This window comes from Leptodactylus fuscus, chromosome 2 (assembly GCF_031893055.1).
Source record: "Leptodactylus fuscus isolate aLepFus1 chromosome 2, aLepFus1.hap2, whole genome shotgun sequence".
Taxonomy (NCBI): domain Eukaryota; kingdom Metazoa; phylum Chordata; class Amphibia; order Anura; family Leptodactylidae; genus Leptodactylus; species Leptodactylus fuscus.
Window position 1 is genome coordinate 15,589,709 of NC_134266.1, and position 24,986 is coordinate 15,614,694.

The window sequence follows — 24,986 nt, forward strand, 5'->3', positions numbered from 1 at the left end:
ACTGGCCAACCAGAGGATCCTTAGGTTGGTGTAGGTTCCAAAAAATGGTCTAGTAGAATTGCATCAAAATTTGTAGGGTATTATGGAGTTTTTGGAGAATCATTTTATCTGATGGGCCCAAGGAACTCTAGTCTGACAATGTGTCCTACTGACAAAAAGAAAGGCTAATGACTAGGAATGGGTAAGATGAGTTTATTACAGTGTTGGCCAAAAGTATTGGCACCCCTGCAATTCTGTCAGATAATACTCGTGTTCTTCCAGAAAATGATTGCAATCACAAATTCTTTGGTATTATTATCTTCATTTAATTTGTCTTCAATGGAAAACCACAAAAAGAATTGTCAAAAAGCCAAATTGGATATAATTCCACAGCAAACATAAAAAGGGGGTGGACAAAAGTATTGGCACTGTTTGAAAAATCATAATTTGGAACACGGTGCATTGTTTTTTATATCATCATTATGAGCCCATATATTTGTGTCCCCTCTTACGTTTGCTTTTGGCTGTACATGTCCTGAAACGTGTGTCGCGAGATGATTAGCTTTTCGAGGCAACATTACTGCACAATATTGTGTTACAAAGTGTTATCCTATATCTGTCTGTACATGACCACCCATTCATTACATTGCGAATTGCAACTTGCCAAGGCTTTTGTTGGCATGTCACAGATTCTACTGTTTTCTAATTTTACTGTTTTTAATATTTTCAATATTAATGAATGCAGCAGAGTTTAACTTGATAAGTTAGCTAACAAGTTAAGCAAACAGTCGAAGCCATCTTGACTTTTTCGATGACTTATAGTGATTTTTGTTTTCTTATATCACACTGCAGTGCCCTTGCAGATTCTAGTTATAGAGTCAGCCCTAGGAAGACTTTACACATGTAGATTTTGATCAGGTTTTGTTCAGGATTTTTTTTTTAAAGAAAGTGAAGTAGTATCTGCTCTTTTATGGCACTTTCTCTGCTTTTATGATCCACATCTGGTATTTGCTTCAAAGCTGCATAAAAATACCTGATCAAAACCCAAATGTATAAAGGAAACTGTAGAATCCTAAGTTCCTTCTAGTGGCAGCTACAGACAATGAGAATTTTTATTATTTAACTCTAGGTCTATGGAAGGAAATCAGAGATCTAAGAAATAGCTCCGATCACTACTAAAGAAATAGTCTATTAAAGGGGCTGTCCGATTTCTTATTATGGATGGGTCACCAGTAAGAGATCAGTGGAAGTCCGACTTCTGGGACCCTTCACAATCATCCATTTTAAGGCTGTATTCACACAGAGTAACGCCAGGCATTTTTTGTGTGTTTTTTGCACATAGCGCCGCGTTTACGCCGCGTATACGCCGCGTTAACGCCGGGCAACGCCAACGCTAAATAGCGCGGCGTTAACGCGGCGTATACGCGGCGTTAACGCGGCGCTACGCGGCGTAAACGCTGCGCTATGTGCAAAAAACACACAAAAAACGCCTGGCGTTACTCTGTGTGAATACAGCCTAAGGGGTTGGCAATGTAATGACAGCCTTGTCCCATTCACTTCCATTGGATAAGGCCGTAAATACATGGCAAGGCTGCTATAAAACAGATGGCATGGTGAATAGACAGTGAAGAGGTCATGGGCGCCATGACCCTTTCAAAGAGTTGATCATTGGACGTCCTGTTTTTCCACATTCTGCGGGAAATTGGGATCATATATTAGTATCAAGGTATTGAGAAAATAATAGTTGCATAATTCAAAGAATAAGTAATTCAATAGAAGTCATGGCCTTCTTCCCACCAAGAATACATTTTAGACAATGAAGAGGTCATGGGCGCCATGGCCCCTTCAAAGAGTTGATCATCGGAGGTCCTGATGGTTGGAACCTCCCTGATCTCTGGTAATCTATATTAAGGATAGGTGTTCATAAAAAAGAAATGGACAATCTCTTTAAGAAATGAATAATCACAAATAGAGATGAGCGAGTAGTGTTCGATCGAGTAGGTATTCGACCGAATACTACGGTATTCAAAATACCCGTACTCTATCGAGTACCACTCGCTGTTCGAATGTAAAAGTTCGATGCAGAAACCGGGAATTGATTGGCCGAATGCTATACAGTCGGCCAATCAACGCTGGTTCTTCTCCTACCTTTGGAAGTCTTCTGCACGCAGCGTCCCAGCGGCCATTTTCTTGTAGTGCGGACATGCGCAGTCGGCTCTACCCAGGCCCGATGCCTGGCAGAGTGAATTCAGAGCCGGAAGACGCCGCGGGGACGCTGCACGGAGAAGACTTCTCGGAGAATCCAGCCCGACCCTCACTCACGGACTTGGTAAGTTCAATTTGATCGAACGTTGCCTACCCCTGAAACGAGCATTTTCCCCCATAAACTATAATAGGGTTCGATATTCGATTTGAGTAGTCGAATATTGAGGGGCTACTCGAAACGAATATCGAATATTTAAGTACTCGCTCATCTCTAATGACAAACTATTGTACCTAATAATGATATTGTATTAAAAGGTGTTCATGTCCTTTTTCTACTTCGAATTAATTTTTGTATTAATCTCACTGTCCGGCAGAGTAATATGTTTCTTAAGCTTGTCATCCTATGACATTTATCATCAGACATCTCAAGCCAAGAGGTAACGTAAGGCAGGACATATCTGTAAATACCCAAAATAACAGAAACTATAACCTACCCGTACACACAATGAGCTGCGGACACCAGCCACTCGTTGTTAACCATTGACGCTCCACATAGTTGTCTTCCATTGTAGTAAAGAGATACAATCCAAGGCCATGCCCCTACTGCAGCGTTGGTCCCACCTACTATTTTGGAATTGTTTACATGACTTTTTCCACATTCTGCAGGAAATTGGGATCATATATTAGTTTTAAGGTATTGAGAAAATAATAGTTGCATCATTCAAAGAATAAGTAATTCAATATAAGTCATGACCCCTTCCCACCAAGAACACATTTTACACAGTGGATGTCCATTGGCAATTCACTTTTAACGCAACAGTTGCACATGAACAGCCCCTGGTATCTGATTGGTTGTTATAGGCAATTGCTCTACTTTACCCTTGCACTAGTTTTGATAAATTCCCACCATCATTCTTATTCTGGCTGCAGGTAGATGGGAACAGAATATCACAACCCTTGTATTGTTTCAACCAGTTCAGGTACGGGATGTGTAAATGGAACCTGTGGCTTAGAAAATGTAGTGTAATTTGTAGGCAGCATGTTATAAAGCAGGAGCAGCGGAGCAGATGAATAGATTGTGGTATAGTGTTATGGTGTAGGATTCAGTAGAACCCATCATTTATATATGTGGTAGGAATCCCATTATTTATGGACTCCGCGCAGAATTAGTAAGTAAGAATTAATATTGTGTATGACATTTCTAATTGTGCAATAACTAGTCTGAAGATGGCGATTCATGACTTTGTATATACCAATACGAGATGGTAATAGACGCTTGCCAATATGAATATGTGCTTTTTTTATGCTTAGAAGTCATCATCTAGACATGGGGTGTTCCAAAGCTATCTATTTACAAATGTACATAGAGATATAGCTGTCAGTCACTGATAGGTCCGCCCCCATGACTAGATGACAACTTCCAAGCATAGAAAGAGTAAATATGTAAATGAATGGCAGGTTATACCAAGCCTTTTCCCATAGTATCATATATCAATCTGCTCTGCTCCTCCTGCTCTATAACATTCTGCCTGTAGACTGATCTGCATTTTCCATGTCATGGATTCCGTTTAAAGAGGATCTATCACTATGTCTAACGTTTCCATTTTCCTTCCTTGTCTTGTTCTTGCTGATCCAAAGATTCTAGAATGTTTTTCATTCTCTAACCCCTCCATTATTAAGATGGTCCCTGTTAATATACTGTATACACTTATGGAACTGGATGAGCCACCATTACATAAAGGTTATGTACAATGTTGTTTGTATTTACAGTGAAGGAAATAAGTATTTGATCCCTTGCTGATTTTGTAAGTTTGCCCAATGACAAAGACATTAACGATCTATAATTTTAAGGGTGGGTTCATTTTAACAGTGAGAGATAGAATAGGAAAAATAAAATCCAGAAAATCACATTGTATCAATTTTAGAAATGGATTTGCATTTTGCCGAGAGAAATAAATATTTGATCCCCTACTAACCATTAAGAGTTCTGGTTCCTACAGACCAGTTAGACACTCCTGTCTTATTTTGTCATCTGTATAAAAGACTCCTGTCCACAGAGTCAACAAATCAGTCAGACTAACCCCTAGAACATGGGCAAGACCAAAGAGTAGAGATGAGCGAACACTATTTGAAACAGCCGTTTCGAATAGCACGCTCCCATAGAAATGAATGGCCGCTTCCATTCATTTCTATGGGAGCGTGCTATTCGAAACGGCTGTTTCAAATAGTGTTCGCTCATCTCTACCAAAGAGCTTTCTAAGGATGTCTCAGGGACAAGATCATAGACCTGCACAAAGCTGGAATGGGCTATAAAACTGTTCTCGGTGTAGGTTGCTTAAGCTGGAATTGCAGCAGGAAATGGAGCAGGAAGCAGGCAGCACATAGAGAGCAGAGCTGTCTGCTTCCTGATCCATTCTCTGTGTATCAGATGCTGGGAATAGCTGGTTTTGTGGGGTGTCTGGTATCAGATCTCCACTGATCGGATAGTGATGACTTATCTTTAGGACAGGTCATAAATAAGTTTACCCACTTTAAGTAAAGTTTTAATAATTGCCGTATAGTGGGAGTTTAGAGTATATTGCAATATTGGAATTTCATATATAGTCCTATGTACTGTATATTGAACCAAAATACATATATATAGAGATAGGCATGTAAGTCAGTGATACTTACCTATGGGGTGGCATTCAAGGTAAATAACACTATTATTGGTGCAAGAGTCACTGCAATAGAAAGAAGGCAAAGTGTTATCTTCTTAGAGAGCCAAAGGATCATATTCTATTCTTCACTGTGTGTGATACATTTGTTCATTCCATGATATTGTATAGTATAGTATAGCATAACATGTTTAATCAGGTCACGTGTGCTATTGAATTTACTCACTTTGCTTAATGTGTTCTTCTAGTATTCAAGTGAACAGATACAAAGTACATGAAAGCAAAGAATAGAAGCAAAACACAGGAAAGCCATTAAAGCATTGTATAAGCTCTGTACATTGATGTCACACTGCTCTAATGTACTGTGTAGTGAAAAGGAATACCAGAACTCAAGATACAATTGAAATATTGTGCAAATTCATTACCTTCTAACCATTTTCTTATTTTCTTCTCTAAGGCTGTCGCCTCCACCTTGCAGAAACGCAGATTCTTTTGTAGGTTTTACTGTGTTTTTTTTTAACCAAACCTAGGAACGGCTACAAAAGGAATGAGAACTATAACGGAAGTTCTTATACCTCTACCTTCTGCTCAATCCACTTCTGACTTTGGCTCAAAAAACTGCAACAAATAAATTTGCGTTTCCACAACGTTGGCCCTCGGCCTTAAAGGGGTTTTTCAAACTGATCAACTTAAAGAGGACCTTCTACCAACTCCACCAATTCAAGTTTTTAGGATCTGTAATAGATGCCACTACGTTGATTCCAGAACAGTTGGAATTTTTTCCTCTAGCCACCGCCATTCTTGAGCAACAGGCACAAGTTAGTTTTGGTGCCTGATATGCTATTGAGTCTCTGTGCTGTCAGGAGGAGACAGGGGGTGTGATTCTGAGCTCTGATACTGGCTGCTCTGATTGGAGCTCTGAACCACGCCCTCTGCCTGACACCGCCCACCTGACATTAAAGAGCTTATATAGCATATCAGGCACCAAAATTAACAGCATTGATTGCTCAAGAATGGTGAGGACTATAGGGAAAAGAGGGCAGCCTCCTTAACATCATGCATGACTCAGTTAATAGGCCTACTATCATGATGTGGATTTAATTGATGCAGATCACTCTGCCAAATCAGTATCCCTGCGCTGTGCTGAGGAGGTCCAAAAGACCGAAACAGTGCTGTCCATAGCTGGGAATCTGTTCCTTTTGGAATAGAAATACTAATTTGGCAATTAAATCTGCATCATGTCAGTAGGCTTATTAACTGAATCATGCATGATGTTAAGGAAGCTGCCCTCTAGAGGGCGGCGTACAGAGGCACTGTTCTCCTAATTACATCCTGGAGAATAGATTTGCATATTTTTTACCCAGAATCCCTAGCGGAGCAGGAATGACTTGTAAGTCTCCGTACGCCTATGTAGGCACACACTCTCCCTAATGTGTATGGTTATCCCCTGTTCATAGTAGGGGTAAAGTATCCCTGCTCTCAGAATTAGATGGGGGGTCTCAACAGCCAACGCCCTCTGATCTTATAGATGGAAGATAAATATGTTTAGTGACATAGCCACTTTAACTTAGATGGAAAACCTCTTTAAATATCAGTCATTATGGCTCATACCTCTGGCTCTATACAACCTTTAAGTTTTAGGGAGTTGCAATGCTACCATCCTAGAAGTCTATGGGGTCTTACTGTATCTAGTGTTTTCAGTATGAACAATTGTGGTATGCTTCATTACAATTCGCATACAGGATTTCAGGAGTCCATTCCCATCACTAGAAATACCATGCACATTATCTAATTATCTAATATCTAATTTTCTGGATAAACATATAGTTGGGATGATTTAGGAAAACCTGCACTCGCAGGGGGTTGGACCCGATGGCCCTTGAGGTCCCTTCCAACTCTACCATAAAAATAAAATAAAATAAAAATAATGGGTACAGCGCTCCTTATTTACTATTAGTTAGACAACATAAACTTACATAGGCAGTCTAGACTCATATTACCTATTAGTTGGCCTTGCTTGTGCCAAAAATTTTATGACAAACTGTTTCAAACCATGTCATCTTTCACTATGCTACACTCCCTTTTCATCTAAGGCACGCCCACTTGTCAATCTAGCCAAAAAAAAAGGTGTAATGCTAAATTGTAGACAAAGGCATATTAGTAAATCTGCTTCCATATATTCAACTATTGAAATTTGTCCTGTGGTTTTGAAGAGTTGAGCAGGGATATACTGAGCTGTGCAAAAGTTTGAATGCTGCAAAGTAAGAATGCTTTCAGAAATGGAAGTGTTAATAGTTTAGTTTTAATTAACAAAACTAAGTGAATGAACAAAGTGTAAATCTCATCAATATTTGGTGTGACCTTTACCCTTTGGAGGAGGAGTCCTGGAAGATATGGCCCCCACAGATATAGCCCTGATCTCAACATCATCCAGTCTGTCTGGAATGACATGGAGAGAAAGAAGGATTGGACAAACCGACATCCACCTGTGCTTAGTTCTCCAAAAATGGGGGGAACAACCTCCCTGCCGAGTCCTGCCAAAAACTGTCTGCAAGTACCGAGAAGAACTGATGGAAGGCAAAGAGCAAAGGTCACACCAAATATTGATGGGATTTGCATTTCTTTTTTCTTCATTAACTTAATTTTGTTAATTTGCAAAACATTGCTAAACATTTCTGTTAGTGAAAGCATTCTTACTCTGCAACATGTTTACTGTATGTATGTGTGAGGGATCGTACAAATGTGTCTACTCTTAGTAATAGCTCAAATTTGGTTAAGGGGTTGTCCGAGACCTCCTGTTTTTCCACTAGTGGCGGTCTGACACCTGGACTCTGCACCTTGAAAATTTGTATTCCTTACAGAATTCAGATACCCACATAATATTCTAAATCCCTATGACAAATCTAAGGCACAATCTGTATTTCTTACATGTGGATTTTTACGCAGCTTTTCTGTGGATTTCTCCCTTTACATTTGCATTGCATTATCATTCTGCTACAGTACGCAGTAAGTCAAATTTTCAATTTTTTCCCCCTATAATTCCAATACATATTCAAATCCATACCAAAACCTACAGAACACAAGACTTGCTGAAATGACTCCAATGTCTATAGACTCCTTTAAGCTTCCGCACCATTAGCGACCTATCTGTGGTCCTCCGAGCTTCCTCTGCCCCGGTAACACCACTTGCCCCCCTCCCAATGTTCAATGGCTCAGAAATCCTACAACACCTTGTCCTATTCTCATAAGAACCATATCCGAACACATCCAGGTTATACCCTACAGCCCCATATCATGTTCACTCATTAAAAACAACCAGCCTATGACCGAGCTTTACAAGACCGGTTCGGCTCTACTACATCTGTATGAATGAATTTACTGCTATTCGTTGCGAGACGCCATCTGAAATGCAACGTTTTATTCTATCGGCCACTAGAGATCAGTAGATCCTAAAGAATTGTCTGCGCTATGGCTTTGCTATTAGAGCAGCTTACACAGAGGTTAAACTACAGCACAATGCAAAGCATGTATTGTATTCCCACATGTATTGAAAATACTGCAATGTTATTGCAGAATAGAAAGTAAACGCAGGAGGCGAAAAGAAAGCAACGGTAATCAATAGGCTGTTCACACATACACGAGAGTCTGTGCCAGGGGCTTCCCATTGTCGAAAAAGGAGTCAGACAGACAAAGCCGAGATTAAATCCACCGGAATCGGGATGATAATTATAATAATAGACAAAAAAAAAAAATAATAATAATAAAAAAAATATAATAAACAATAAGGTCTAACGTCCATAAAGGAAGTTTATCTGAGTTACAAGGAGATTTCCGACGACAGGTGGGATTTGAGTGACATTGCTTTGATAATACCACTGCCAAGAACAAAGACGGCGCCGCGTCTCCGAAGATATCGTCTTCGGCAGCCTTAGTTGGGGAATTTGATTTGGCTAACACAATTTGTTGTGTTAATCTCCTCCCTTTTCTCTCTTATCAGCGGATAATTGAGCTAAATGGAAATAGCTCTACAGCTCCTAAACTTAATATACACATCATCTTAACAAAATCAATTTCGTAATAAACGCAGCACTTGCCTTTTTCTCGCCACGGCCACGCGAAAGCCGACAGATTTCAGTGAACAATGGGCTCTAAATCGAAATTCGACAAGTTTGTCACACTGATCTGGACGGGCGAGTTTCCATGGAGACAGAGGAAGCGACTCGTTCCCTATCTACGGCGTGTCAGCTTTTTAAAAATGCTGATCCTTTGAACAATTGATAGATTAAATGACTAGAGGAGGAAAGATAAAAAAAAGCTTCATGCTCGAGATCTTGAACTCGGTAAGCTGATAGAGAGAGCCGTAAAAAAAAGTTTTATATCCTATCCTATAGAACATGGCTAGAACAAATCTCATTTAGTTTTATTGGATAGGCTGATCAGTTAGAGAGATCCGAAGGTTCTAAATGATAAAAAACAGGAAAAATTTAAATTCGAAATTTAAATTTGCGTCCGATGAAAGTTCTAAGAGGTGGCCAAGTAGAGATGGTCTTGTAATTAGAGGGTCCTTTAAATAATGAGGGTTAATGTTCCTAGTGTAGAAACAACTGGAAATATGGCCCAAAGATGGTCTTCTCGAAGAGCTTATCTTTGGAGATTTGTTGTGTTGCTTGACCAGGTTGTCCCATCACAAACACATAGTCCACATTCCCGGGATAGGAAATAGGCATCACATCAATGGGTTCCCAAGGGATCGGGAAACCAGGGGAATGAAAGTCTCCTAGGCATCCACCGTGAGAATAAAGTCCCAGTACTCTTCCCTTCCTGCTATTGGGCTTCCAAGACTAAATTCTCCAGTAGCCCAGAGCACTGGTGCTAGGATTGGGTCCCGCAGGGTTCTCTCTCAGCACACAGCGGCACCTGTGGGTCAATCTAACTCTTGCCCTCAGCCTCGGGTAGTGAGGTGTCTAGAGTGTAAGTCCAGCTTTCGGCCTACTGAGCATGCTCAGACGTTTTGGAGCCACTCAGAGGCTAAGTCCCGTTTTGCCCATACTGAGCATGATCGGTGACATCATGGCCACCGCCCTGTTGGGCAGGGACTAGCCTTTATCTGGTGTGAGTCGACGCCCGCCCGGTGCTCACACTTTGACTAAGTACCTTAAGACAGGAGGTTAGGGCCAGGTTCCAGTTAATGGTAGGAGCAGTCTCTAGGGATCTAGGTAGGATTCCTTGGCTCTGCCAGTGGGAATCAGTAGCCCATTTAACTGTCTACTCACTTTGTAGCTTCTAGCTATTGCAGGAGCATGTTTTGTTGCTTACCTGGGGTGAAGTTTAACCCTTGGCAGCCTTGCTGTTTCAACTGTACTGTGCACCTATCCAGTGAGGTTAACTGGCAGGCTGTTGTTGCAGCTTGTTCACATTGTGTACCACGCCACATGACTGCCAGTGCAGTTTAACTGGTAGCACACTGTTTAGACCTTACAGCCGCCCATTTGGGCCTGTGGACCTCGCTGCAGTGCCTTGCAGACTAACGGGTCTGTCGTTTAAAAATATTATTTTTAAATACATACACAGAACCGTAACAACTGGTCACACAAGCACATTGGCGCTTCAGTCCAATGCTGGAGGCGTAGGGGACTTTTAATCCCTTTTAACCCCTGTCCCATGGATGGCGAATAAGTGGCTGTAATCAGCCAACCTCCAAGGTCTGGTTTCTGTAACTGGGGAAATTATCATTTCATTTCATATTTCATTTCATCGGAAAATATTATAGAATTTATCCAGGCTGATATTTGGAATCAACGATTATCCTCCAGAGATAAGTGGTATGTTGGGTATCGACCTTGATCTAAGCCTATCCGTAGTCTGTGAATTTCATATGATCAAAGATCTAAGAAGTGGATAAACTTTTGACTTCTATACTCCCGACAAAATTTCACACCTACACACTTGGCTTGGTGAACAATATATTTTCAATTGGGGGTGGAGAAGGGGCATGAAGCACGGCCAGACACCTTTGGTGGTCTATGTCTCCTTGGAGCTTCAGGGGTGTCAAAATTGAACATGTCTGACCCATCGGCAGATGTCAAAAGAGAACTGAGATAGCGCCATACATGATGGTTGGACTTTCCTGCCGAAAGAGTTTTACTTGTGAGACTAGATACGGAGACGGATGTCAAACAACAGTCTGTTGAAGATAAGGAGGATGAGAGCAGCTTAAGAAGTGGAGAAGGAAGAGGTATCTTCAATAAGACATATTACAAAGTTTTTTTTTTTTTTACATCCCTCCGTATTATTCATTTATGGACTGTTTATCCTAAGTGTAATTTTACAATTTTGCATTTTTCAGATTTTTCCTTCATCTTCCAAGAGTCGCAGTTTATCCATCGGAGTTGTATAAGGGCATCATGTATCACCGGCACAGAAAGAGTCCATGGGACCAATGGACGTAACGACAGACATATTTTCTAATCCTGGATGACCCCTTTAAGGGATTTTACAGTCTGAGATTCTTATCCCTTTCCATCACACGTCCAAAACTTATCTCTAACTCTTTGTGCTATAATTTATAAACTTTTCCTTATTCATTTAACAAAAGAAAAAGTGAACAATGAAAGTAGAAAATAAATGTAACATAATGTTATTATCATATTCTATAGAGCAGATGTTTGCTGGTTACAATAGAAAAAAAGAGAGAATAATGTAGGCTGCTGGATTTGCATACTAGCATAAAATAATGGTAAATGTATTCAGAAGGGAATATGGAATAATAGGAAAAGAAGGGAAAGGGTGAGGCTGGCGGAGAAGGAAAAAATCAGGTACGGTAGGTGTAGTGGGGCACATTCATTATACCCAGTATGTCAGTATTCAAGGCATAAAAAGTTGTAATTGTACAAATCAGATTTTTTGGGGATTTTTTTTTTTCTTTTCTGTGTTGTCTTTGCCACTTCCTGTAAATGACCTAAATTATGCAGGAGATCAATGCCAGCTATGAGCTGTAGTAAATTTCCTTCCGGAAGGATGGTCCAGTGGATACAAACCTCTTTGTTGACTTAGGCTGCATTCACACTGAGTAACGCTGGCGTTTTTTGTGCTTATTTTTGCACATAGCGTCGCGTTAACGCCGCGTTAACGCCGCGTTTGCGCCGTTCAATGCCACCACAAAATAGCACGGCGCAAACGCGACGTATACGCGGCGTTAACGCGGCGCTATGTACAAAAATAAGCACAAAAAACGCCAGCGTTACTCAGTGTGAATGCAGCCTTAGGGATCTTTATAAATCCTCCCCAATGTGTATCTAAGTCCATAGGACTACAGGAAAATTATGCATTCAGAGGTGTAATTTGAAGTTCCTGGGCCCCCTGTACAAATGGGGCCCCCATTTTATGTACTATCTTCAATACTGGTTCTTCTTTGTACCTGGGTGGTGGGGGAAAAGGCAAAAGACATGAGTAGGAGAAGAAGAGAAAGGTGGTGGAAAGAAGGAGAAATGAGGTGAGGAAGGGAGGAGTTGAGGAGGAGAGGGTGATGGGGAGTTGGTTATGGAGCCCCCATAGATGTAGATAAAGAGTCCCACTAATCATAATGAGGAAGTAGGAGAAGGAGTTCACAATCAAAAGCTGACCTCACCACAAGGCCTGATGGAAGGCAAACTCTACTAGTACCTAATAGTATAAGGATTGTTTTGAAGCAGATAGTAATTGACAGTCAATGTCACTGTAAGACCAGAGGAAGCAGAGACGATAATGGCTCCAAGTCCCTTTATGAGAGATAATAGCAGTCAGTCTACCATATCACTAACAACAATCTAAGAGTATATAGACAAGACATTAGGTAATCTGCTGGGAGTGTTTGATCCAGGAAGAGTGATAAGAAAATCCCTCAACAACAGGTAACTGTCACAGTAGAATCAGAAGTGAAATGCACTGTCTACCAATAAGTATTTGGACACTGGTAGTAGTATAGAAAAACAACATTTCTTCCTATACAATATTTGGTAGACCCCAGCAGATGCTTCCTTACAGATGGGATTGAGCGACACAATACTCCCGGATGCCTGGTGACACTCCTGGTGTATGGGAGCCATCGGTTGGGTACGGTTTCTCTGGCCAGCACTCGTCGGTCTCTATCTCCCAGTTTCGGGGGTCTGCCGACTCGGGTAGTACCGATGCCTGGCAGAGTGAATTCAGAGCCGGAAGACGCTGCGGGGACGCTGCAAGGAGAAGACTTCTAAAGGTAGGAGAAGAACCAGCGTTGATTGGCCGACTGTATAGCATTCGGCCAATCAATGCTGGTTCTGCATCGAACTTTTCCATTCGAATAGCGAGTGGTACTTGATCGAGTACGAGTATTTTGAATACCGTAGTACTACTCGCTCATCTCTAGTGAACATAGCATAGATATAGGACATGCCATATACAGTCCTATGAAAAAGTTTGGGCACCCCTATTAATCTTAATCATTTTTAGTTCTAAATATTTTGGTGTTTGCAACAGCCATTTCAGTTTGATATATCTAATAACTGATGGACACAGTAATATTTTAGGATTGAAATGAGGTTTATTGTACTAACAGAAAATGTGCAATATGTATTACACTAAAATTTGACTGGTGCAAAAGTATGGGCACCTCAGCAGAAAAGTGACATTAATATTTAGTAGATCCTCCTTTTGCAAAGATAACAGCCTCTAGTCGCTTCCTATAGCTTTTAATCAGTTCCTGGATCCTGGATGAAGGTATTTTGGACCATTCCTCTTTACAAAACAATTTGCGTTCAGTTAAGTTTGATGGTCGCTGAGCATGGACAGCCCGCTTCAAATCATCCCACAGATGTTCAATGATATTCAGGTCTGGGGACTGGGATGGCCATTCCAGAGCATTGTAATTGTTCCTCTGCATGAATGCCTGAGTCGATTTGGAGCGGTGTTTTGGACATTGTCTTGCTGACATATCCATCCCCAGCGTAACTTCACCTTTGTCACTGATTCTTGAACATTATTCTCAAGAATCTGCTGATACTGAGTGGAATCCATGCGACCCTCAACTTTAACAAGATTCAAAGTGCCAGCATTGACCACACAGCCCCAAAGCATGATGGAACCTCCACCAAATTTTACAGTGGGTAGCAAGTGTTTTTCTTGGAATGCTGTTTTTTTTGGACGCCATGCATAACGCCTTTATGTATGACCAAACAACTCAATCTTTGTTTCATCAGTCCACAGGACCTTCTTCCAAAATGAAGCTGGCTGTCCAAATGTGCTTTTGCATATCTCAGGCGACTCTGTTTGTGGCGTAATTGCAGAAACGGCTTCTTTCTCATCACTCTCCCATACAGCTTCTATTTGTGCAAAGTGCGCTGTATTGCTGACCGATGCACAGTGACACCATCTGCAGCAAGATGATGCTGCAGCTCTTTGGAGGTGGTCTGTGGATTGTCCTTGACTGTTCTCACCATTCTTCTTCTCTGCCTTTCTGATATTTTTCTTGGCCTGCCACTTCTGGGCTTAACAAGAACTGTCCCTGTGGTCTTCCATTACCTTACTATGTTCCTCACAGTGGAAACTGACAGGTTAAATCTCTGAGACAACGTTTTGTATCCTTCCCCTGAACAACTATGTTGAACAATCTTTGTTTTCAGATCATTTGAGAGTGAGTTGTCCATGCTCGGCGACCATCAAACTTAACTGAACTTGAATTGTTCTGTAAAGAGGAATGGTCCAAAATACCTTCATCCAGGATCCAGGAACTGATTAAAAGCTACAGGAAGTGACTAGAGGCTGTTATCTTTGCAAAAGGAGGATCTACTAAATATTAATGTCACTTTTCTGTTGAGGTGCCCATACTTTTGCACCGGTCAAATTTTGGTTTAATGCATATTGCACATTTTCTGTTAGTACAATAAACCTCATTTCAATCCTGAAATATTACTGTGTCCATCAGTTATTAGATATATCAAACTGAAATGGCTGCTGCAAACACCAAAATATTTAGAACTAAAAATGATTAAGATTAATAGGGGTGCCCAAACTTTTTCATAGGACTGTAGATATAAGAAGGTTCCAGTATCACCAACACCTTTGGAAAGGTGGAATGAAGATTCTCTAAGGTGAGGTATCACCTACTAAATATAGAATATGTATTTTCCGTAGCTCCTCGTAGTCAGTTATCACTTCTTCTACTTTCTGCCCACTTAATTAAAGTCATTTTTTATATCTATATTACTTATTTTGGAGGTAATGACCTTTAAGGGAAGAATTGTATGTCAATAAAAGAAACATCTTGATCCTTTTCCTCTGTATAGGTAACCGTCTATTTATAGATAATTACATATGCAAACGAGGACACAAAAATCCGAACCAATCCACAAGTCTTTGTCCCACTTCATTTGTGAGTCAAATGCAATTCGTGATAAGATATGCAAACAATAAAATATGCAAATATGTCATATTCGGAGATCCTCCTGTTATCCTATTGTTTATGAGTAATAAGCTCAGATCGGCTGCATTGTTCCCCGGCACATGGAGTGGGTAGGCATGTTACAATAACATGTAGGATGGAAGAAAAGATTCTATTTAAAATGCCTTGTATTATGTCTGTCCTAATAATATAGCGCACAGGTATGTCACATCCAACGGGAGACAATGCAATGATGGATTCACAAGGCAGGGAAGAAAGGGAAAGAAGACTCTTTCTGTTATTAACATTGTACTAGATATTTATAGATATCACTAAGAAGAATCTGCTGGAGGTTATTTTTACTTGTCGCTGAAGTTGACTGTACACATTATGGCCAACAAGCACAGCTATTCCTCGTAACGTCACATACTTATACATGAATGGCTTGGCCAAGCAAGTGGAGCAGCCGCTAGACCACAACTGAGTTCTATTTTCCTCCAATATCTGCTATCAGTGTTCGGTGCACACTGTTTGGCTGTTCGAACAGATTTCGAACCCCATTATAGTCTATGGGGGGAAATGCTCGTTTCAGGGGTACGCAAAATTCGATAACATTATACTTACCAAGTCCACGAGTGACGGTCGGGCTGGATTCCCCTTGAAGTCTTCTCCCGGCGCAGCGCCCCTGCGGCATCTTCCGGCTGGAATTCACTCTGCCTAGGCCGGATGCCTAGGCAGAGTGAATTCCAGCCGGAAGACGCCGCGGGGACGCTGCACGGGGAAGACTTCTAAAGGTAAGAGAAGAACCAGCGTTGATTGGCAGAATGTATAGCATCCTGCCAATCAACGCTGGTTCTGCATCGAACCTTGAACTTCGAACAGCTAGTAGTGTTCAATCGAGTACGAGTATCTCGAATACCGTAGTATTCGATTGAACACCTACTCGATCGAACACTACTCGCTCATCTCTAACAAGGAGTAAATTAATCGCGCAGACACATGTTTAGGCTACGCTTTTCAGAAAGATAGACATTCCTCAAGTCTGCCTATCATCCGAGCTTCTCGGGAGAGGTTTTTGTCATTTAGGTGAGCTGGATTCATGCTTTGTCTCTCTCAGTACTGCTTCATTCACATCTGCATTCTGGTTTCCGTTCAGGGATCCTCCGAACAGAAAGCGAATCCGCGTAAAAAAGCAGTTACCTTAGGAAACCCGCAGACCCCATAAACTATAACGGGGTCCATGTGGTTTCCATTCCGTTTCCGCTTTTCTGTCCACATTCTTCATGCAGAGAGGAAACGGAATGGCTTGAGCGCAGATGTGAACCTAAGGTTATTAGCATCAGTCAGCATGGAGAGATAAAGGCAGAACAGGACAACGACTGGCAGCTTGGGCAGCATTTAAATTAATATGTTGCAGGACCAAGGATCAGCCCCACAGTCCGGTATGTATAATTTATTATCACGTGCCATCCTAGCCTCTTACTACTAGACATTGCCCCTCTGTTCCTGTAGCCTGTACTCTTACTCAATGCTTGAGATGGATGAGGGAATGAGGACTTGCCAACAAACCAACATCAGTAAAGTTCCCATTCTGATATCTGGAGCTTGCATTCCATAGCAGTGCGGATATTTCACCTCCAGGGTGCAATCATAGTGGTAAATACAGTATATTCAATGCAATATAACATTAGATGCATCCAGACCTACTGTAAGATACATACCAAATAAAGACTGAATGTAACTCAGAAGGGAACAACATTTATGGCTTATATAATTCCAATTTTTGGAATAAAACAAGGACATATGGTAGTAATGTAGAGGATAAAGCACATTTTCTGCTAATAGATCCATTGCCTTCAAGGCACCTATACCGCTACATGACCTATGTATGCAATATTAGAACATACGTGTGTTGAAAGAGAAGACTTGGTGACCCCACATCTAAAGACTTCTTGTTTAAGGAAAGAACAAAACAAAGACATAAAAGCGTGAACAATTTAGGGTCAAAGTGGCCACCGCAGGAGTCGGTCACATACAGATTTTACAGCAAAGTAAGAGTGTACAAGTAAAATACTATTCAGCGCTAAAGTAAAACATATTTTCTTCTACGTGGATGATTCTTACTTGCTCAGTTCCTACCTGGGTTGAAAGTTCAGCTTGCCACCGGTGCCTTCAGTTAATCTCACATACGTTCCATTTCCACTCGATAGCTCAACCATCGTCGTTTTCATGTTCCTGCAATAAATGGAAGACTTGTTAATGAACCAAAGAGTAACGATAATTAATATAATGCATATTACTTAGGCATTTAAAGGGATTGTCCAATTTTACAAACCTCAAGAGAAGGACAAACCCCTAAAGGAACGTTTTTGCTTTAGGTTCAGTTCAAAGATTTGTTTCGGGTTTAATTTGTTCATCACAAACCGAAAGTGTTATTATTATACTTTGGGGTCTCTACAGCTCGCCGAGGATCATACGTGAAGGCGCAGAACCGTAGTAAACACTTATACTCACCTTCATTCTCCTGTGCATCTTCGTGGCATCCACCTCGTTGGTGACATCATGTGCACCAGAGTCCACTAAGGCCTGTATTTGGGTCTCTGCGGTCACATAAGGCACGCGTTCACTGAATATATTCTGGGGTCCAGATATGGAGCCAGAACCTATCAGGAATTTATGGCATACCCTGTTGATACTGCATAGATTGGTCAGATGGGAGTACCCCTATTAAAACTAAACCTAAAAAGGGTCCCACCAAAGAGAGAGCGTAGGCAAAGTCAAAATCAGAGAATAGGCCCTGCAATAGAAATGATCTAGGAAAATCAAAAAAGAAAGTGGTGAGAACAACTGTATCAAAATGTAGCCCAACGTTGTTGTGCACGAGGCCCTATTTATTTTCAGTGCACCATTAGCTCTGTGGTGTTTCACATTTAAGGGTTTACATACCAAACACAACATTCACAAAGGCAAGTAAAATACTAATATAATGGCCAACTGGAAAGATGGGATGAAGGGCCCTGCTCACACGGACTTACAATCCACCAACAAATTAACCAAATCGGTGGCTCTCCTGTGAGGTGGGAACTGGCGGCATTGTAGTGTCATGTAGTGGTGTGTCTTCCATAAAAGCTTCACGTGTTTCTTCAAGTCAGAGCTAGCCTTATTGCCTTATTTCATGGTCCCCAACTCACTGGTCAATTCGCTCTTGGTAATCTTTCTTCCCTACTGGGGATGGGAAGGCGGCTTACGATGGACATGTGTCCAACGTTATCTGGAGAAAGTTTCCCCATATAGGGGCATCTCTGATTGGCGATTTTACCGGAATTTACTTATTGCATGGTGCTCCATTGTTATTCTTGTTGCTTTTACAATCCACGAGGGAAGGTGGATAGAGAACATTGGTAGGTAGAATATCTTGAGATGGTTTTGTGGTGTCAGTAGGTGTATGAAGTAGACAGGTTGCGGGTGGCCTTGTATACCACTATTAGCATTTTAAACTCTATTTTCTAGAGGCACCGAGCCGACCTTGGTGTAGTATTTTTTGAATCAAAAAGTCAGGGTAAGCAGAAACAAATGGTCGCTCACCTGGTGGGGTTGTGTGAGACACAACCACCTCTATAGTGTATCTTAGGAATGGATGGCACAGGTAACCGTCTGGGAGACGTCAAGGCAACAATATTGGGAGTGGACCTTCTCACTCGAGGGGAGAACAGAAGAACCGCGCTCGCCCGGGTAAATCAACAAACTTTATTCGCACAACGCGTTTCGAGCCTATCTTCCTCTTTCTCAAGTACATACACATAACCTTCCCACAGTGGGAAGGTTATCTGTATGCACTTGAGAAAGAGCAAGATAGGCTTGAAACGCGTTGTGCAAATCTAGTCTATGGGTAGTCATTGAGCGGATTGGCAAAGGGGAGAGGCTCATAAAAATGAGGGTTGAATTAAGCGGCCGTCATTGAGGGTGGACTGTAGAGGAGGAGAACATTGGCTGGGAGGCCATAGACTAGAGTGTTCCAGTAGTCTAAGCCGGTTGCCCAGCCAATGAATATGTCTATATAGTCTCTAAAACAACGTATACATCCCCATCATTCTGTAGAATTTTCATTAGCACCACAACGATCTATCTAAAGTATTCAAGCAAAGTTTTCCTAATTATGACTGCGATCAACTTAGTGTGTAGACTCCCAAAAGAAGTGATTAACTCGGATAGCTAGCCAACGGCTGGAGGTGATTTTCGATTTGCAAAATATATTCCAAATAATGGCTTTTTCTGCGGGAAGGCGAATGTTGCTGGGAGCGCAGCCTTGTCACTAATCCTACTGTAGTGCAGCTCTTGAGGATAATACCACACGGGCTCATGTAAGCTCAGGTATAAGAAAATATGTTTAATTTAAATGGAATGACCACTATTCCACCGAGCTAATAAGCAGGGAGACAGCTTGACATTTACTCTAAAGCTGTAATATGTCCTATCTAAGGCTTAGAGATTACACACTGGCAACCCCGGACATGTATTTATGTGCATTACTTTATATGGTAAAATGATTTATTGCTCATATCCAATATTTTCTTAAAATTATTTATTTCTGGCTTTTCTACTGTTTTACAGACACCGGTTAAGCTTCTGTTTATGTTTCTAGAAATTTATGGCTATCAAACCTCCGACGTCTGTAAAATAATGAAAGGGACTTAATGCAGAAGTTACTGCGGACGGTCTATCAACGTTATTTATCCAAATATAAATGAGAATGGTTTACAGATGAGGCCGTCTATATATTATAACGGAGCATAAAAGGGACTCGGAGAGGAAGAAACTGAATACAATGGGGAATTACACGGCAGCCATTTATAGGAAGGACCATCCATGTGATGTCATAGGACGTTATACTGTATATAAAATAGCTGGAGTCATTTTTTTTTTTTATTACCATATATACTCGAGTATAAGCCGACTCGAATATAAGCTGAGGCCCCTAATTTTACCACAAAAAACTGGGAAAACTTATTGACTTGAGTATAAGCCGAGGGGGGGGAAATGCAGCAGTTACTGGAAAATTTAAAAAATTAAAATGGTCGGAGTTTTTGGGTGCAGTAGTTGCTGGGTGCTGGGGAAGGGGAGGGGGTGTTTTGGTGTCTGTCTGCCCCTTCCCTGAGCTTGAGGACTGTTTTTTTTTTCCCCACTTGGTATTCAGCCTGGCTGACTATAGGGTATCTGCAGTGCTCCTATTAACCCCTTCCCGACGGAACAGGAGCACTGCAGAGACCCTATATTCAGTAGACCGGGCACTGTCAGACACAGGGATACCTAATGTGTATGTGTGTCATGGTAATTTTCTACTTTTATATGTATTCTAGGGAAAGGAGGGATTTACAACTTTTATTTATTTATTTATTTTTAATTTTAAAATTTTTTTTGCACTATTATATGGGAGATTCTATATATTACTATTGCGGCTGGTCATAGACCCCCCTTAAAAAAAGAATATATTTTTTTTTTTTGCTGACTCGAGTATAAGCCGAGGGGGGCTTTTTTAGCACATAAAACTGGGCTGAAAAATGCGGCTTATACTTGAGTATATATGGTAATAGGGCAACATCTTTAACCCCTTCCTGCCATCCATTTTTGTTGTTTTTTTCTTTTGTTTTTACCTCCACAACTTTCAAAAGCCATTATCTATTTTAAAAATTTCCCATTCATAGAGGGCTTTTTTTTTTTTTCAGGACAAATTCTACTTTGCCAAAGGAGCATTTAATTTTTCTGGAAAAATAAATAAATAAATCAGGAAACAGGAAAAAAAAATCAGAATGGGTTGGAATTGAAGAAAAAAAATTGTCCCATTTTCTTACAGTTCTTGCATTTATGCCATACAGAAAAATTATACTAAACTATTATACTATACTAAATTTAGATAGTTTAATGCATTAAAAAATTTGAGAAAAAAAGGAGAAATGTATTTTCATTAACATATTTGCTCATCACTTTTCTATATTTTTCCTGTACGTAACTGTATAAGGCATCAGTTAGTGAGGGGCAAGATGCGGTTTTTAATAATGGCACTTTGGAGAATCGGTGACGTTTGGATCATATTTTATTACATTTTTTTTTGTTTTTAGCAGTGAAATTTTTTTTTTCCGACTGCATTTGACCATAACATGGATACAACCATGAAGGCAGGACAGATTATCAGGTAGGAACATAACATGCATGAGAATATAATCCAGCCATAATAAGGAAACCAAGGCTGGGTCTCTGACCATAGAAAGTTCCTGGACATATCCATTGACGTCGCTCACCCAAATGATAGCAAAAACCTTCATTATTGAGAATGTAGGTACGGCACAATGCGTTTCAGACCCATAGAGGCTGTGTTTTCTCATCTTTGCGGCATCTGTAAATTTATTAATATATCCGGACCAGGCCTGCGGAGGACATCTTCAGACCCTTGTGCACCCAAATAACTGTGCACTTGATAAAGGACCGTATTGGGTCCGAAACGCGTTATGCCACACCTACATTCTCAGTAAAGAAGGTTTCTGCAATGATTTGGGTGAGCGCTGTTCCTTGGCCTGATGCCATATTGGGTTGGTCCATATCCTGAAGGTCCTGATGAAGACACTTGCCTACGTAGAGATAAGATTGGAGCACTTGTGAGCACTACACTAACAAAAAATAATGCTTTAGTATAGCAAGTAAACTAACATACATGTGTTACATTCTTTGTATAGTACAATACTTTGGAGTGCAATTTGAGTCAGAATTCTGATGCATTATTTTTAGAAAATTTGCCCCAGCGTTCTAAAATGCTCCAGAATTTTATTATCATGGGGAATACAAGAAATACAATTATGTATCAAATAAACCCTAACACAAGAGCTGACCGCTCCTCTATAAGGTCTTTCATTTTCTGGCCTCTCGATTTAATTTTAAAGCTTAACTAAATTATTTTTTCATCAATCCTTTGCGCAAGGGAAGATAACAAACTTCGTAATCTACTATATTAACCCCTTCCCGCCAATGGCATTTTTTGATTTTCGTTTTTCGTTTTTAACTCCTCTCCTTCTAAACCCCATAACTTTTTTATTTCTCTGCTCCCAGAGCCATATGAGGTCTTAATTTTTGCGGGACAAATTTTTCTTCATGATGCCACCATTATTTATTCTTTACAATGTACTGGGAAGGAGGAAAAAAATTCAGAATGGGGTGGATTTGAAGAAAAAATGCATTTCTGCGACATTCTTACAGGCTTTGGTTTTACGGCGTTCACTGTGCAGCCAAAATGACATGTCCCCTATATTATGTGTTTCGGTACGGTTCCAGGGATACCAAATTTATATGGTTTTATTTACATTTTGACCCCTTCAAAAAAATCCAAAACTGTTAAAAAAAATTTTTTTTCTAAAAGTTGCCATATTCCGACGGCCGTAACTTTTTTATACGTAAGTGTACGGGGATGCATAGGGCGTCATTTTTTGCGGGGCCGGGTGTACTTTTTAGTTCTACCATTTTCGGAAAATGTTATTGCTTTGATCACTTTTTATTCAAATTTTTATCAGAACCAAAACAGTGAGAAAACGGTGGTTTGGCACTTTTGACTATTTTTCCCGCTACGGCGTTTACCGAACAGGAAAAATATTTTTATAGATTTGTAGAGCGGGCTATTTCTGTCATGGGGATACCTAACATGTATATGTTTCAAAGTTTTTAACTACTTTTATATGTGTTCTAGGGAAAGGGGGGTGATTTGAACTTTTAATACTTTTTATATTTTTTTATATTTTTTTTACTTTTTTATTTATTTATTTATTTATTTGCATTTATTAGACCCCCTAGGGGTGTTGAACCACAGGGGGTCTGATCACTAATGCAATGCATTACAATGACCAGCCTGCAAAAGAGAGAATTTGCAGACAAGCCTGGGAGCCTTGTAAAGGCTCCCGGCTGTCATGGCAACGTGACGTCGGCCCTGGAGCATGCTCCAGGAGCCGGCGATCCCGGGCAAAATGGCGGCGTCCATGCGCCGCCGGGAAAATGGCGCCTCCGGCGCCGGAGGGGTTAATGCCTCCAATCGGTCCGGGGACCGATCGGAGGCATTAGAGCCGGTTGTCTACTGCATTAGGCTGCATTCACACTGAGTAACGCTGGCGTTTTTTGTGCTTATTTTTGCACATAGTGCCGCATTAACGCCACCACAAAATAGCGCGGCGCAAACGCGGCGTATACGCGGCGGCGTTGACAGGCGCAAACGCGGCGTATACGCGGCGCTATGTGCAAAAATAAGCACAAAAAACTCCAGCGTTACTCAGTGTGAATGCAGCCTAATGCAGTAGACACCCGGCGGCTATGGTGGCCGCCCGGCTCCCGGGCGGTCGCCATAGTTACAGACCCGACATGCGCTGTACTATTACGGTGCATGTCGGGAAGGGGTTAAAGAAAATTGCCTGTTTTTTTCACTTATTTGCCGGCTTCTGCTACTGATCAAATCTGTACCATATAGGGGGCAACACGGTGGCTTAGTGGTTAACTCTACAGCTTTGCAGCACTGGAGTCCTGAGTTCGAACCCTGCCAAGGACAACATCTGTATGTTTTCCCCGTGTTTGCATGGATTTCCTCCCACACTCCAAAGACATACTGATAGAGTTAAATGTACATGGTGAGCCCTATGTGGGGCCCACAATCGATATTTAAAAAATAAAATTAAATCTGTAAAATAGAAGTCTATGGAAAGGGTAGGAAGAGGAGAGCTCCTTAAAGCAGAGAGACATCTGTAGTATAGAGAGACAGTTTTATTTCGCAACACAGCTGGTGTGATTAGGAATTACTATCCAACCTTCTCCTAAGAGAATGCTGTAGACTGAAAGTTTCATGCTGTTGACTGATTCATATCTTCCCACTCCATAGACTCAATTGTAAACTGACACTGCTTGTGTACAGATCACAAGACACTAAGATAAGGCAGATGTAATAGTTAAAGACACTTCAATATTGCAAATTATATGGCAAAGTTTGTTCCCTTCACCTGTACTATGGATTTATGAAAAAATAAATAATAATATACGTATGGTTTAAATTAATTTTTTTTCTATCTATGAACTAGCTTTGTTTTTGTTTTTTTCTCCCTAAAAAAAAAAAAAAATATATATATATATATATATATATATATATATATATATATATATTTTTTTTTTTCCATCTTACATGAGCTCAGCATGTTCGCTTGTCGATATTGGCTTCTGATTCATATGTTCTACTGTGAAAGCCTCTACCCTGCATGGAAACAGCTGGACGTATGATCTGGTGTAAGAAGTGACAACTTAGGATTGTTCATTCTGCGAGCACAAAAAACTCTCTCAGGGGAAAATCTTAACTAAGCAACACTATGATGTTATTGCATATACTGCTACAATCCTGATATAGGTTTACTGAACCTGCAGCATCTTTATGGGATAGTTAGGATAATATTATGTTACTGTTAATAAGAACTATGACAGTTTTTAGACTTTGCCCCCCCCACACACACACACACCACCACAGACACTAAAAAGAAGTCACTTGAGAATAATAAATATGTCAGAATCTATCTAATCTATCTACCTACAGTGTTGACCAAAAGTATTGGCCCCCCTGCAATTCTGTCAGATAATCCTCGTTGTCTTCCAGAAAATGATTGTAATCACAAACTCTTTGGTAATATCTTCATTTATTTTGCTTGCAATGAAAAAACACAGAAGAGAGTGAAAAAAAAAAGTCA

At 40.7% G+C, this 24,986-nt stretch overlaps 1 protein-coding gene across 1 annotated transcript in view; it reads right to left on the reverse strand.

Annotated features, from left to right (window-relative positions):
• The window catches only part of TMPRSS15 (transmembrane serine protease 15), a 258,100-nt gene that overhangs the window by 24,687 nt on the left and 208,427 nt on the right, over nucleotides 1-24,986 (reverse strand). Inside the window, exons 19-21 of the mRNA XM_075263447.1 lie at nucleotides 17,374-17,469; nucleotides 4,858-4,907; nucleotides 2,679-2,844 (exon numbers count right to left, since the gene is read on the reverse strand). Coding sequence (XP_075119548.1) covers nucleotides 2,679-2,844; nucleotides 4,858-4,907; nucleotides 17,374-17,469 — 312 coding nt within the window. The remainder of the gene's footprint in view (nucleotides 1-2,678; nucleotides 2,845-4,857; nucleotides 4,908-17,373; nucleotides 17,470-24,986) is intronic.